This window comes from Populus euphratica, unplaced genomic scaffold, assembly GCF_000495115.2.
Source record: "Populus euphratica unplaced genomic scaffold, PopEup_1.0 scaffold3.1, whole genome shotgun sequence".
Lineage (NCBI taxonomy): Eukaryota > Viridiplantae > Streptophyta > Magnoliopsida > Malpighiales > Salicaceae > Populus > Populus euphratica.
Window position 1 is genome coordinate 2943348 of NW_011499847.1, and position 14737 is coordinate 2958084.

Genomic DNA, 14737 nt, shown 5'->3' on the forward strand with positions numbered 1-14737 from the left:
AGGTGTTATATGTATTAGTCAAAAGACACGAGCATTTCCCCGTATGTTGGCACACATGCCATTAATTTTTTTTTTAAAAAAAAATTAATCCATGCAAATAACAAATTGATCATGACCACACACAATATTAAAATAACAATATTAATAAAAAACCAAAAAATGCCCTCAATCCCAACTTTAGACTATAAGGACGCTTCGGTAACTATACTGTGCCAAAAAAAAAAAGCAAGAACCAAAAACACCCCTACCATTACCGTTAAGAAAATTCATTTTCCGGGAGTCCTTTGGATATTACAATGTGCACATCAAAGATTAGAAAGACTTTCTATTCATGATCAATCTTTGTAACAGTAAACGTGTCGTGTGAAAAATATTATATTACCATTAAAAGCATATTACAAGATTTAAACTTTCAAGGGTAAAGTTGTATTTTTCATGCAAAGATCTACGTTTATTATGAGTATATGCACGGTAAAACAACAGGTTCTTTTAATTTTTATTATAATTAAATATGATTCACGGTGTCAACCTTGAATTTTTTTTACTTGATTTCTATCTATTTTGACATGATATCTGTTTTAAGTTTTAAATTAAATTATATGTTCAAAAATATTTTAAAAAATAAGTAAAATTATAACTTGATTTTAGATTTCTTTTAAGAACAATAATTTTTTTAAAATTAAAATATCAATATGTCATATTAATTTTAGTTTAACGGTTCAACCTATTAAACTAATAATCTAATTAATAAACTTTATTAATAATTATTTTTTAAAAGAACTATTTTTTTCTCAATAATAATAATAATAATAAAAACACCCATACAATAAAAAAAAATAGAGACAAATTAGCAGTGTCAATTCCAAATGACCACAAGTATGAAATAAATAAAAAATAAACAACCTTGCGTTCTGTTAAATTTTCTACCCAAAACGCTGCGTAAAGGTTGCTTCTTGTTCTCACCACAATTAAAGGCTCTGGTCTTCTAAACAAACTTTCATCTCTCGATTTTGAGTCAGATGCCTTAAACTCACTCTCCGCTTCTCTAAACCAGAAATGGCATCGTTTTACAGATCGGCAATAACGGCAACCTCAAGGTCCCTGGCATCTCGATCCAAAACGGTAGCTCAGAAAACACTAAACGCAAAATCCATGTCTTCTCCTTTCACTTCAACACCAACACGAACTGTCCTTGCCTCTTCAAGGTAAAAAGAAAAAAGCAAACTAATTCCTCTTTTCAATTCAAATTCGATCTTGTTTTAATTATTTTAATATAATGTTTTGTAACTGCCTTTGAATTGTAGGGTTGTTTCAGTTCTAGGGAGTGTGGAGTCACTGATGCCACTTCACAATGCAATTGCAAATGCTAGACTCAAATCTAGCATCGCTGTTGATTCTTCTTGCTGGAGCTGGCTCTCTCGAGGTCAGTTGTTTCTATTTCTCAAGTTTCTATCTTTTCTTTTTTATCATTTTAGTTTACTGTTGTTTTTATCATTTTGAGAAATACTCAGTACAGTCTGTCGTGTCATTTGTCAAATATATGTTGAGGCCCCACATGTTTATGCACTATGAGGGTTCTATAGTTGTTATTAGGTGCCTTCTTCAGAGGCAACGAGAAGGCACCGGGATGGCGTTGAACTGGACTTTTCGATATCTCTGGAAGAATTTACTTTATTATTAACTCAATTATTATATTTTTAATTAATAAAGACTGGTGTTTGTTTACCTGGATGTGTTGTAGGAATTAGGAAATGGACGTTGTAGAAACTGATGTGGGTTATTTTGTGTGTGTACAGTACTTGCTTGGTCTTGCAAGCATTTATTATAATTTCTGTCTTCTCTTATTATACCTACGAATAAAACCAGATTGTGCAGAAATGGATATCTTGCCGGTGTTCAAGTGTTATGGCATTTGATTAATATTGACATACAATTATTTTTTAATGGATTTTATTTTGGCAGTGTATTTTAGTACTGTTTCCTTTCAACCTTTTATTCTGCATTGATGGTTGCCTCTTGACTCGATTCCTCTACTATATTGCAATAGGACTTGCAACACCGTTGTGACATGACTGCCGGGGTGATAAATGCGAAAGGAAATTGAATCCTTTTCCGAGTCTTGAATTTTATTTCTTTGTAATATGTCAGCATATGCAAACATGTTTTGGCCAAAATACTGTTATTTTGCCTTTTTGCTGCTGTTTCCCTCTTCCCCCGCCACAAAGAGAATGGATGAATTATATTTGTCATTGGTTGCTAGTTTTTTTTTTTTTTTCCATGGATTCTTTGAGTTATAATATCCTGTACCAGTTAACGTGGGGTCTGGTAATGCCATTTGATAATTGAATGTTTAATGTCCTTAATGGAGGACAAATTGATTTGATAGGGATTTTAACCTGTCCTCAAACAGATCTTCTCTTTATCAAAATATCTGGTTTCCTTCATCATTCGATGGCTGTGAGAGTAGAGGTCTCTTAATGTGAAAGATGAAATGTATGTGAAATTAGAATCCCTTAGTTGATCAGCTACAAGATGAAAAGTCAAGCTTCTGTCAACAAGACATAACTTCGTTATTGCTTGTGTTGTAACCTGTCGATCCAATCTTTAAAAAATTCCTTGCACATTTTAGGGGCAAAGTAGAAGACATCTATATTTTTCCCTTGGGGAATCTTTAGAACTACCGCTGATTAGCTTTTATTTCGCTTTTGACCATCAAATGAAATGTGAATAACCTGCCCTTTCATTTTTTTTTCCATCTTAGCTCTGGTGTGTAAAGTAGAGATGCTGGCCTTGTAAGACATTTGAATTTTATATCCAACTTCAAATGTTGTGGTTCTGCTGTGGTGGCTGCAGCATACAACTTATGCTTGTGTTTCGGAATGATCACATTGTTAGTCATCCTTAAGTTCTCATCGCCAAAAATATAAATCAGATCATTAGATGAAGAATGAAATTGGGGCAGCAAGGAGGATATTTTTTTTTTTATCCTCGGACTCCCTTGTTGAATTCTTGTTATCATGTTCCCCTCTGTTGCCCAGTTAACTTTTAGTATTCTATGTTCTGTATTTTTTTTCTCAATGTGTTTTAAGTTTCCTGTTTCTGAACAAAATTCTTTTTATTTTTTGTTTACATTTCTCCAGCTACTGAGTTTCTTCTCTCTCTTTTTTTTTATCACTGGCATTTCCTAGATTTTGCAGTTCCTCGGTGACAAGACTCGGGTCATTTCAAACCAAATTGGGTTGCATTAGAACAGTTTTTCTTCCCCTAACGTTGGTTCTTCTTTTTGACATCTCATTTCCATTCGTGGCAATTGCTTGATGTAAGTCATCTCTTGGCCAGGATTATTTACTTCTGTGGGGTTGATGTAATACTGGTGGTGTTATCATCTCTCACAAAACAGAGATTTGGTTTTCTTATTTCCAAGTAGCACCTATTCACCTCATTATGTGCATGAGCTGGCTTGATTGGAGCGATTCATGTCTGAACGGGAGGATGACCTGCATACAGTAATCACACCGATAGACGCAATTTATTACATTATCGTTTATATGTCTGATACCTGTCTCGCAGTAGTTGATGTTCAAGAGTTTTTTTCACATGCACTCCATTTTCTTTCATCTTTTGGTCTAGGATGCTTGAATTTGCCAATCTGAAGAGTTTATAACTTGATGATTGAACTGGATGGAAAAACATCTGCTTTGAAATGGATTATCTTGGAAATTATAACTTGTTTTCTACGTTTTACACCCTATTGCCATTGAAGGTAGTGGATAATATTTCTCAATCAGGAGGCATTGCACGGTAGGTTAAGGAAACACGCTGTCCTTATCAACCGCAAATAGCATCGCGGGTGAAATGAGGAATTCTTTTTAAAAACTTGTGATCCTAGTTGGTTAATTGTGACCCCTGTTGAGAAATAAGTAATACTACAAGAAATTAGAAGTTTCTCGTAAAACTTTGAGATGCTGGCTGTGGCTGTGAGCTCGTTTACCATTTTATCTCCTCAAATTCGGACTCTTAGTAGTGTATGTGTTGGCTATGGTAGTGACCTCATTTAGGGTATTAAGTTTATCTCAGATATCTGGAGGACCAAGTTCATAAGCAGTGGTTGAGTTACCATTCATTCCAACGAACGTGTTGCCATGCCAGCTACCTCTTGCAACGTTATCATGCAAGGGAATGGTGATGAACCCATGTTAAAGATGGGTATGAAGCAGAAGATAAGAAATTGTTTTCGCGAGCATGCATGTTCCGTTACCCCATGTGTCTTCGCGTGAAATGCCAAGGCAGTGAAGTATCAAACTATTTTATTTGTCTGTTTTCTAGATGATAGAGTAGCTCGAGGATGCTATTTGATTTATTTGGTGAAATTGTTTGGCATGCATTCAAGCTATTTAAGATCAAACTATTTTCTATAGCTGAAAGAATATTATTTAGATTATAGAAATTTTTTTAGCATTATCAAGAAACTCATTATAGCGATCCAAAATTGTAAAACCCTTATTGGATTTCTTGCTTAGCTTGTATTTTAAATTAAATGTAATTGTCCTGAAAAAACTCAAAGAAAAAAAACATGTTAAATTCATTCTAGTTAATTGGTTAATTTTGCAACTCTAATTATAAATTTTACTATATTGAATTATTTTTATTTTATGTTATTATATAATAAAAAAATATAAAAACTATTTTATAATTAATTCATACTAAATAATAAAATTTCAGTAATAAATAATAATAATAAAAAAATAAATGATAGCTTAGTTGGTAGGAGTAAATATTTTCGATTTGGTCTGGTTCTGGATCAAAATAAATAATCAAATCAAAATATATTTTTTTAAAATTTTTGAATCAAACTAAACTGAATACTAGTTCAATTCAACTAGTTTTGGTTTAGTTTGGTTCGGTTTCTTTCCTTTCAAACCAGCCGATTCAGTTCATTAGCTTGAAAATGATATCGTTTCTGTACAAGTCGAAATAACTTTCTCCCTAAAAAAGTATGAAATAGAGGGATTGATTCTAGCTTCAAGACAAAGTAGAAGAAACAACTGCTACTGCTTCGTGGGCTTCCTCTTTTTCTGAGTATGCTTGAATGGTAACTCAAGAGTAGAAAGAACTAGGATAGAACATGACAGAACAAAACCAGTAGCTTTGAGCTTTCGACAATCGGTAGAAGGAAAACAAAATCAGGATTTGGTGAAGCCCATTGCCTCGTTTTGAAGCTTTCCTTTATGTTGGTGCAGCGATACAGGAAGATCGTATCGAAAAAACTGATTTTCCTCTCCTTTCCAATTGAAGTAGAAGTAGATAAAAGCCTGAAGCAGAAGTAGATAAAAAGCCTAGCTAGAGCGAATAGAAATAATGGATTGTTAAACTCACTGCCCATCCTCCTTTCCTTTTCTATAACTGCTTGTGTGTGTCTTTATGGGGGGTTGGTGGTTAAGATTAAAGAAGTAAAGATGCAAAGAGCAAAGCAAATGGAGGGGCAACTGTTTTGTGTTTAGGGAATACTCTTTTAGCTTTAGGGTCAGAAAAAAACTATCTATTTATACTTGTTTTTTTTAAGTATTGGCTTAGTTGAATTGGTTTGGTTTAGTTTAATTAATTTTAAATTTTTAAAACTGAAATTAAATCAAACTAAATTCTTTTTGTAATTTTGTAATAAATTAATTCATTTTTTTTTTCAATCTTCTCAATCTAATCGATTTATTATTATTTTTTTGCTTATCCTTACTAACTGCCTTCGGATAGGCTTATCACAGAACAACAAAGAGCGTGGGCTAAAGTAGGCACGTGTTTGGCCAATATTTTCTTCTTTTTTTTTAAAGGATTGTTCGCCTTTATTTTTATTTTTTAAAAAAAATAACACACGAAAAGTTGTTTGTTAGACAAAGAAAAATAACTTATGTTTTTTAGAGCTCGTTCCCGCGACCTCAGCTCATTACACACGTTAATCACTTGAATTTTGATAGAATATGTTATAAAATAATTAAAAATATATATTAATTTGGTTTAAGGTTTATATAAATAATTAAACCGGTAAAAAAAAATTTAGTTGTTTTTTATAATATCTCGCACTTGCAATGAAAAGAAAACGTGAGAGAATCATGAATTTCTAGCTCTGTGTTGGGAAAAAAAATATAGTGATACAAGAAATATTAAGGATGTGTTTAGTGATACAAAATAATTTTTCTTTTTCTTTTTTATTTTTTTCTCAGTAGAAAATTGATAAACATATTTATTTATTTATTTAAAATGAGCACAAATTTTTATTTTAAAAAATAAAAAATACATCAAACTTACAACTATTTTTTATAAAAAAACAAAACCATAATTTACATTAAGTTCCAGTTCTTTTATATAAAGTTCAATAAGATAGAAGCTTTTAAAAATGCTATTGAACGCTTAATTGTGATTTTATCAAGATGTAATTTAAAGACGAGTCTCATTAATCAAGTAATCCATGCATCGTCGGGATGAAAAATTAAATAAAATCTGGAGATAGAAGGAAAAAGTCTCACGGACAGGATCCGTGTAGTAAGATTCACTTATCTTTATAAATCTGGAGCAACCAAAGTTTTTTGTTCTTTTTTTAAGAAAAAAAGCATATCCCTTTCACTGACCGCGGCCGTGTGAACCGACCCGCTTCCTCTCTTTCTTGGATAAGATCTGAAAAATATCAGATAAAGAGTGACCCCACCTTCCAATATAATAATAACCGTAAAAAAGAATTAAAAAAAGAAAAAGAAAAAGAGAGAGAGAGAGACTCAACTGCAATCCCCCAGAATTTGCCACTCTGCTGCTTGTGCAGCTCTTTGCCTTTTCAATCTGATCAACTTACAGTGATAATCTAAAAATCAAATCGAAGAACAACCCTGTTTTGTTTGTTGAATTTGATTATCAGGGTTGTTCTTTTCTTTTTAATCCTATCCATAAAAATGTACTCAACCATCCAATATTTGAAAGTTTGCTTTTTTATCAGCTGGTCTTTACTTTTCAATTTCATCAACAATCAACTATAATTCAAAGCAAAGGCAGCCTATTTTTGTTTGTTGAATTTGACGAAATGGGTTGTTCTTTGTTTTTCATACCATTAATTGTAGATTAAGTAAATTCCAGATTGTTTGTGGAGTTTTGTGCTTTGTTTTTTTTTGGAAAGTTTAGCTTTTGCATGGCTAGGAGGATTGTTGTTCTCTAGCAAATCAGAAGCCAAGTTTCTGTTATATTGGAGGAGAGACAAGTGTTCTTAGAGGCCTTGAATTGGATACCATTGGATTGTGGAGGCCCCTAAGAGAGAAACCAAAGACTGTGTCTTGGAGATACAAGTCTGGTGAGTATTTTTTGCAGTTAGACAATTCTTTTATCATATTTTATTATTTCTTTAATTTGTGATTGGATACAGAGAGAGAGAGAGGGAGAGGGATTTGTCTGCTTGTAAGACTTGCATAATTTGTCTTCTATGCCGTCCAGTTTCTTGGAATCTGCGGTGATTTATTTTTCTGTTCCGTTTCTGTTACAATCTTTAAAAGTTTTAGTCTTCTTCAGTGAATTGTAGTCAGTGTTCGGTTTTATTTCTCTGGTATACCTGGTATGGTTTATCTGTGATAAGTTTTTAGATGTGATTGGTTTTAGGTGAGTTTGATTGGTGTGTGCTTTGTACTTTATATTAGGTCTTGATCGGCTTGGAGAAAGAACGCTTTACCCTCCAGTAGTATGTTTCTTTCTTTCATGGGGGAGTTGCGTAATTTATTGTTTTTCAACATCTAATCATTTGGACTTTTCTCTGGCTTATTTTCTCATCTTCTCATCTCTTTATCCCTTTTTTCTTCACCTTATTTACGTTGTCCCGACTTGGGCTTTACTTTTTCTTAATTTGCTTTAATTTCTTGCAGGAAGTAGAAAGGATTGGTGTATGGTTCTGGCTGTTCTGTTAAAGCCTTATGTCTCAATTCTCAAAAGGTTTCATTTACTGTTTAGTTTTGCTTCTTCTCTCCAGTTACGTTTTAGGTGTTCTGTCTCCATTTGAACTCTTCGATTTTCAAATGGACTTTTATTCATTGGCCATGTCCAGACTTCAACTTATGTTGATTGAATTGCTATGTATTCACTTTTTGGACATGTCCACAGGTCATTTGCTTGTTCCTCCGAAATGAACTTGAAGTTAGCAACAGAGTCAAGGTGGAAGATTTTTATTTAGGAGGACGATTGATTTCTTTATGTTCATGGAGAATTCTTATGAAACATCTAATGTTAATGGGCTAAGAGAAAATGGCCATGCAGTTGTTAGGCAAACTCCTCATCAACCCAGATCATTACCTTGGCTTGATTTAAGAGTATTCTATGTCCGAATCAGCAAATGTGAGATTGATGACTCGACTCCTGAGCTCCTTTCTGTGAACCATATTCCATTATATCCTGATACCCTTCTCGAAGTAAATGGTGTTAGAACTTCTATCAATTCTGATGGTGCATCGACCACTCTTAGGAGGGATAGATTAGATAAGAAATCTGAAGAAGCAACATTTGTCAGCACCGATAGTATAAGGATGACTGGGAGTGTGAGGTTTGAGGTTTTTGATAAGGATGTCCTATTGTTATCTGGTGTTTTAGAATTGTGTTGTAGCAATGGTTTTGTAGGGGAATCAAGGAACCATGACCAGAGGTGGAGCATGAATTGTGAATCAGACATAACACTAGGCAACGGCTTCCTGAAGGATAAACAGTTTATGGGTCTAGATTCAGAGATGCCTACAATTGAGGTCTATGTTACAGGATCTTTCTCGGGCACTCCAATTATCTTAACAAAGACATTGGAGCTTGGTTTTCGTAAGAAGCAAATGAGAAAGGGGATGTTAGATTCCATACCAGAATATGAGGCAACTGGAAGCCAGGACAAAGCCCCTTCCAGGTTTCCTTTACAGGTATACCTTAATTTCATCTTGGATTTCTTGGAAAATTGTGTTTTGCTTTCAGAATGTTTAGTTCTTCTGTTTTGTTTATGACCTGTTTCCATCTTTGCAAGTTCTTAGTCTTTTATGTCAGAGAATAATATAAATCATGTCTTGAAACCTCATTTAACAATTTAAATTTTTAGATTGAAATAATTATTTGATATGGTATTAGAGTTTTAATGACCAAACAGTCATGAGTTTGTTTTTTCTTGATGTGTCAAAGAATAATATAAATCATGATTTAAAATTTCACCTAATAATTTAATTTTTTGGGTTGAGATGGTTGTTTGACACTTTTCATTCTATTCTAGTCATTCTACTTACATACAAAGATATGATTCTAGTATGTGTTTTGCAAGATAGAGAATAGTACAATCCAACCCCATTTTGTTTGTATGTTATTTGCTTAAATGACCTGCTACAACAACATGAAAAATGTGTGAATATTTCTAGATTGAGAAGTAAAAATCCTGAACTATTAACTCAAGTTAATCTGTCTGAAGAGTTATATGGTTTTCTTCGGGGGTGTCATTAGTGCAACATTTCTCCCTCGTATAGCATGCAGGTGTCTTCAAATGTTTCAAATGCTATCTTAAGATGATAATCATGCATAAAGATCTGCTGGTTTCTTAGAAAATTTAATGGATGTTAAGAACAAAATGGTTGTTTAAAGTTGTTATGGTTTCCTCTGATGACAGTATCCAGTTGAATTCTCAATCCAGATATAGTCAGGGTTAAACAGGCCATTGGTAGCTTCATTTACCTTGCACTTTCTGGGCAGTCCTATGCGTGAGAGATTGTTGGCATGTTAGAACCAGTACTGTGTTGTAACTGCAGTTGCGATATGAATTCCTTTGTTTTAGTCTACTTTAGTATGTTGTGTTGTGAGTGATTCTGGAGACTTTATGAAGCTTGATACCGTCTAAGATCAGTACTTTATCCTCATTTATTTGAAGTTGTGCCCCCAAGCATTCTGCTTTTAATTTACCTTGTAAACTCTGCAGTTATCTGAATACTCAGACCACAAGCCGGAGAATGAAGATTACCACCTGTTCCCAGGAACAGAATATATGGATGGTGAAGATGGTGAAATGTCATGGTTCAATGCTGGTGTTAGAGTGGGTGTTGGCATTGGCCTAAGCGTTTGTGTTGGAATTGGGATAGGTGTGGGCTTGCTGGTACGAACCTACCAAGGCACCACCCGCAACTTTAGAAGGCGATTGCCATGACTAACAGTTTTGCTAATTGGCAATTTTAGCACTATGCCTTTCGTTCTTCTACTCACAATCCAAATGCAGCTAACTCTGGGCGTTTCTGACATGCCCTGAATCCTGAGTGTGAATAAGGGTTTTTCACCATTGCAATCAGATGCAGGTAATACGTTGGTCTTCTGGGGCTAAGCCTTGCATCTAAAATAAAAGGGCAATTATTACATACTGCAACATCGGAAACGAAATTCTCTCAAATGGATTGCATCTGGAGTCAGTCTTTTTATGTATTTAATGCAGGGCAGGGCGCTGTGTGTGCTGTGGTATGCCTCTTGTGAGTTTGATAGTTGCTTGATCTTTCTTTTTCCTTCCTGGAATACTGTTTATAGCCACTGTAAAATTTTGGTAATGGACATAGGTCATCCTCTGTTGCGTGATATTCTTCCTGTCTTGACATGCACATCTTACTGGTTTTGCTTGTCTTCTGTTGTTTTAATGGAGTAGTTAAATCATTTGTGGCTTGCAATTTACAGCTTTATGTGCAGCCTAGCATCATGATAGGTGATCCTTGACTTTTATCATCGCGTTACATTTATTTATTTTTTAAAAATAACATATTAAAGCCTAGATTGGTTGCAGTTTTTTTTTTTAAAGTAAATTTTAGAAAAATAAATTCTAGAAAGGTGAATATTTTTATGATGTTTGATAGTGTAATGAAAAGTAATTTGAAAAATATTTTTTTTTGGTTATATTATAGAAAATGAGTTGAAAAATAATTTATTAATGTTTTATTTTTTTTTAAGTTTATTAAAGTAATTCTAATTAAATTTTATAAATTAAAAGGTTGATTGATAATAAAATTAAAAAAATAATTTATAAATTATCTTAAATAAAATAAATAATAATTAAAATAATAAAGATCAAATTTAAAAAATAAAAAAAATAAAAGATGAAGAAATTAAATAATAATGATTAATATTTTATAAATTATTTTAAATAAAATAATTAACGAGAGGATAAAATTTGATAGATAAAAAAATTTAATAAAAAAATAACAAGAAAAAAACAAATAATAATTATAAAAATGAGGATTAAAATTAATATAAAAATTAAATTTTAAGAGATAAAATTAAAAAATAAATATTCAAAACAAAATATATATAGTAATCAAAAGTTTGAAGATCAAATTTGATATAATTAGTAAATAATATGACAGTTTTAAATTTTTTATAACTTTTAAAAAGTATTTTTCGTCTAAATTTTTTTAAAAAATACTTTTTTGAAAACTAAGTTAAAATTGAAAAGTGTTTTTTGTTGATTAATAATATGATAGTTCTAAATTTTTCACAACTTTCAGAAAGTATTTTCTGTTCAAATTTTTCAGGAAAACACGTTTTTGGAAATCAAGTTAAATTTTTCTTTAATTGAAAAATATTTTTTATTGATCAATTTTTTTAATAACAAATAAATATATAAAAATTTAAAAAATAATTTTTTAAAAACTAGTTTTTAGAAAATAGATATGGCCTAAACTTAAAATTTTGACAAAAAAACCTGTATTTTTATATAAAAAAAATAAAATAGTATCTTTTAACCATAAGCGCGACAACTTGAAAGCTTGGTGTTGAAATGGGAGGCAGTGAGTTTGTAAGAGATCAAGCAAAAGACAGAAAGAAAAGACAGTGTGGTCTCTACCCAGCACTAGACATTAGCAACTGTTGCCCGGACAAATATCACAGTGTTGCGCCTCGAACTTACTACCAGACCTGCAATTCAGAAGTCAGCGAAAGGCACGATTTTTCGACCTGAAACTCTCTTTACCAGATATTAACCATGAAAATAATTGATCGACTGTATGAAAATAGAAAACTTGAAATGGACTGCTATAATAAATATTAACTTCCAACCCAGCCACACGGGAATGAAGCAAGCAAGCAAACAAAACTGTGGACTGGAGAGCTATACACTTAAACTAGTGGTAGCAAATTCCCAACATTTGCTATAACAACAAGAAGATTTGCTATAACAACAAGAAGATGAGGACATGCCCTGAACTAATATAGGACGTTCTTGGGCAAGTTCCAAATAACATTACTCTTCATGCTAATCTTGGTGCGCATGGCCTCAACTGATCGATTCACTTGTTTCATGACTTTCATCCTCGCCATTTGCTCTCTTGATTGCACATTTACCAGCCGTGCTCCTGTATCTAAAAAGTGGATAAAAAACTTAAGACAAAATACCATCCCTTCACAATTTATTTGATTCCTAGAATTACTTCGGTATAAAGGTAAATGAGGAGTTGGTGGTCGTGAATTAAAGGGAAGAGCTTGGTGTTGAAATGAGAGGCTATGGGTTTTTAAGAGATTTAGCAAAAGACAAAATGAAAAGAAAAGACAGAAATAAAAAGGAAGCAGAGGACAGATCGGAAGTGGGAGTGTTTTAAAGGTTGATTTTAGGAATAGCATATTCACTAAACCCATCAAACGGCCCAAACGAGTTTAAAATCTTACGAATATTTTGAATTCCGGTCAAGTAAGCCAAAACTCGGAAAGACAGAATCTGAGTTTTAGATAGGTGATGGTGCATGCTTGAGTTTTAGATATGCACACATGCAACTTCAAGTGAATTTGATCAGCATATTCCATTTTACGGGCAAGTCTAAATCAAGACCAGCAATCCACCCTCTGCCAGGGATCTTTTTCTCCTTTAATTCGATAAAGCTCCACCTTACAGGATCAATTTGATCAAGGAAATAATACCATAGTTTGTTGAAGGAGGCCAGGGAACGAATATAGAACGTTAGTTGAGCTATACAAGGAAAAATCACAAGCACTGGCAGCTGAAATAAAGAGTGTAATCATGGCATACCAGATGCAATGCTTGATCAATGGTCACTGGTAATTATGGTGAAATGCTAAGGCGGTGGGATCCTTACCATTTAAAACAAGCAAAAAGAAGTGAAGGGTCTTCTTTACACGCCATGATACCTACCGATTCGGCAGAAAACCAGAAACAACGCCATGAATCAAGGGCAGGACATAAGGGCTCTAAAAAAGATCATCATTTACTAGCCACGGTTTGTTGAAACATATAAATCAAGGCGTGGTGTCATGTTTTTCGGGTCCTCTCGGAAACAAATCTGAGTTGATGAAAAAGGTGGACGACCTAGAAACCAAGTACACAATAAAGAAACCACCAATGGGCAATGGGTAGAGGCGAGGGGCTCTCCGGTGTCCCATGTTGAAGCCATGCATCGCTGCATGTGCTATGGGTAAGGAGTATGGTCCGATAATCAATGGCCTCGGGTCCCAAAGTCAAATTAAAGAATTTGGCTATTGGCTCGTAACTCTATTGCATCAGTGATTGTTTAGCTTGGAAGTTAACTAGTACCGCTGTTAATTTACAAATACTCTCAAAAAAAAAAAAACATCAGGAAAATACTTTTCTCTACGGCATTGTTCAGCTAGAGATACGTCAAACGTGGATTCCTACAGTGATTTTCTTTAGTCCCTCCTCTCCTCCTCCTCCTCCTCCTCCTTCCTTTTTTTTTTTTTTTATCTATTTGCGCCTTTACAAGCAAGTGATGGGACATTAAAAAGAGAGTTTTTACAACTCTGGAGCTAAATGTACCCTTCTTTTTTATTTAACTTTTAAATTATAAACTTTTAATTTTTAACAACTTATAAAGTTCAATTTGATTCTAAACTTTACTTTTATTATTTATAAAAAAAAAAGTTAAAATAGCTAAATTTTAATAGTAAAAAAAAAAGATCATAAAACAAGTCTATTTCAAGCCAAAAAAACATATGATTTAGTGTTAATAAATTTTATTTAACAAGGGTCATAGTCTATTTCAAGCCAAAAAAACATATAATTTAGTGTTAATAAATTTTATTTAACAAGGAGTATTTATTCAAGATGTTGTTTTTCCTTAAATTTACTTGAAATGATAGATTTAAATTTGAAAATTTTTTTAACTCTGGTTGATTATAGATTTAAAAGTCAATTTTTGAGTTGTTAAATATTAATAAATATGTTTTAGAGGATGTTTAAGGTGTTGTTTTTATTGAAATATTGTTGATTTTTTTTTTAGTTTAAAACAGGCCAGTTAAAGATTGTTAGAATCCAGGTAAGATAAGAGATAGCTAATCAATTAAATTTTTTAAAAAATAATTAAGGGACAAATAACCTATTATCTACCTCTTAAAAAAACTAAGACTATAACATGTTAGTTGTTTTAGGCTCGTGCACCAAGACCTTTTTCTGGAGGTTTGAGAGCTCTGAGTCATCTAGGTTAGAAAAACTGATATTTTTTATTTTATTTTTATTTTTATCTATTATAATTGGATTTTTTAAAAGATTTTCTTGCTTGATCTTTATATATAGTTTATAATTGATCAAATAGTGTAATTTGTTTCAGTTAATTGGCTATTAGGTTGGAAAAACTAATGTTTTTTATTTTATTTTTATTTTTATCCGTTATAATTAGATTTTTTAAAAGATTTTATTGCTTGATCTTTTTATATAGTTTATAATTGATCAGATAGTGTAATTTGTTTCAGTTAATTGGCTAACTTT

At 32.6% G+C, this 14737-nt stretch overlaps 2 protein-coding genes across 10 annotated transcripts; both read left to right on the forward strand.

The window, feature by feature from the left end:
- The first annotated feature begins 955 nt into the window (after window positions 1-955).
- On the forward strand, window positions 956-3596 carry LOC105142532 (uncharacterized). Of its 6 annotated transcripts, none has more exons than XM_011050215.1 (3): window positions 956-1205; window positions 1305-1423; window positions 1963-2040. In XM_011050215.1, exons 1-3 carry the CDS (start codon window positions 1057-1059, stop codon window positions 2004-2006), a joined length of 312 nt encoding a protein of 103 aa, XP_011048517.1. In that variant the 5' UTR covers window positions 956-1056; the 3' UTR covers window positions 2007-2040. The 6 variants fall into 6 exon arrangements, with proteins under 6 accessions (XP_011048517.1, XP_011048531.1, XP_011048536.1 ...); XM_011050229.1 differs by lacking the exon at window positions 1963-2040 and adding an exon at window positions 3340-3596 and having other exon boundaries at window positions 957-1205; XM_011050234.1 differs by lacking the exon at window positions 1963-2040 and adding an exon at window positions 1742-1882 and having other exon boundaries at window positions 957-1205.
- Window positions 3597-6723: 3127 nt separating this feature from the next.
- LOC105142567 (uncharacterized protein At1g01500-like) lies at window positions 6724-10678 on the forward strand. 4 transcript variants are annotated; one of them, XM_011050285.1, is made up of 5 exons: window positions 6724-7327; window positions 7668-7708; window positions 7890-8004; window positions 8125-8918; window positions 9953-10678. In XM_011050285.1, the coding sequence occupies exons 4-5, from the start codon at window positions 8214-8216 to the stop codon at window positions 10175-10177; spliced, it is 930 nt and encodes a 309-aa protein (XP_011048587.1). In that variant the 5' UTR covers window positions 6724-7327; window positions 7668-7708; window positions 7890-8004; window positions 8125-8213; the 3' UTR covers window positions 10178-10678. The 4 variants fall into 4 exon arrangements, with proteins under 4 accessions (XP_011048587.1, XP_011048578.1, XP_011048571.1 ...); XM_011050276.1 differs by having other exon boundaries at window positions 7890-7956; XM_011050269.1 differs by lacking the exon at window positions 7668-7708.
- Window positions 10679-14737: the final 4059 nt, after the last annotated feature.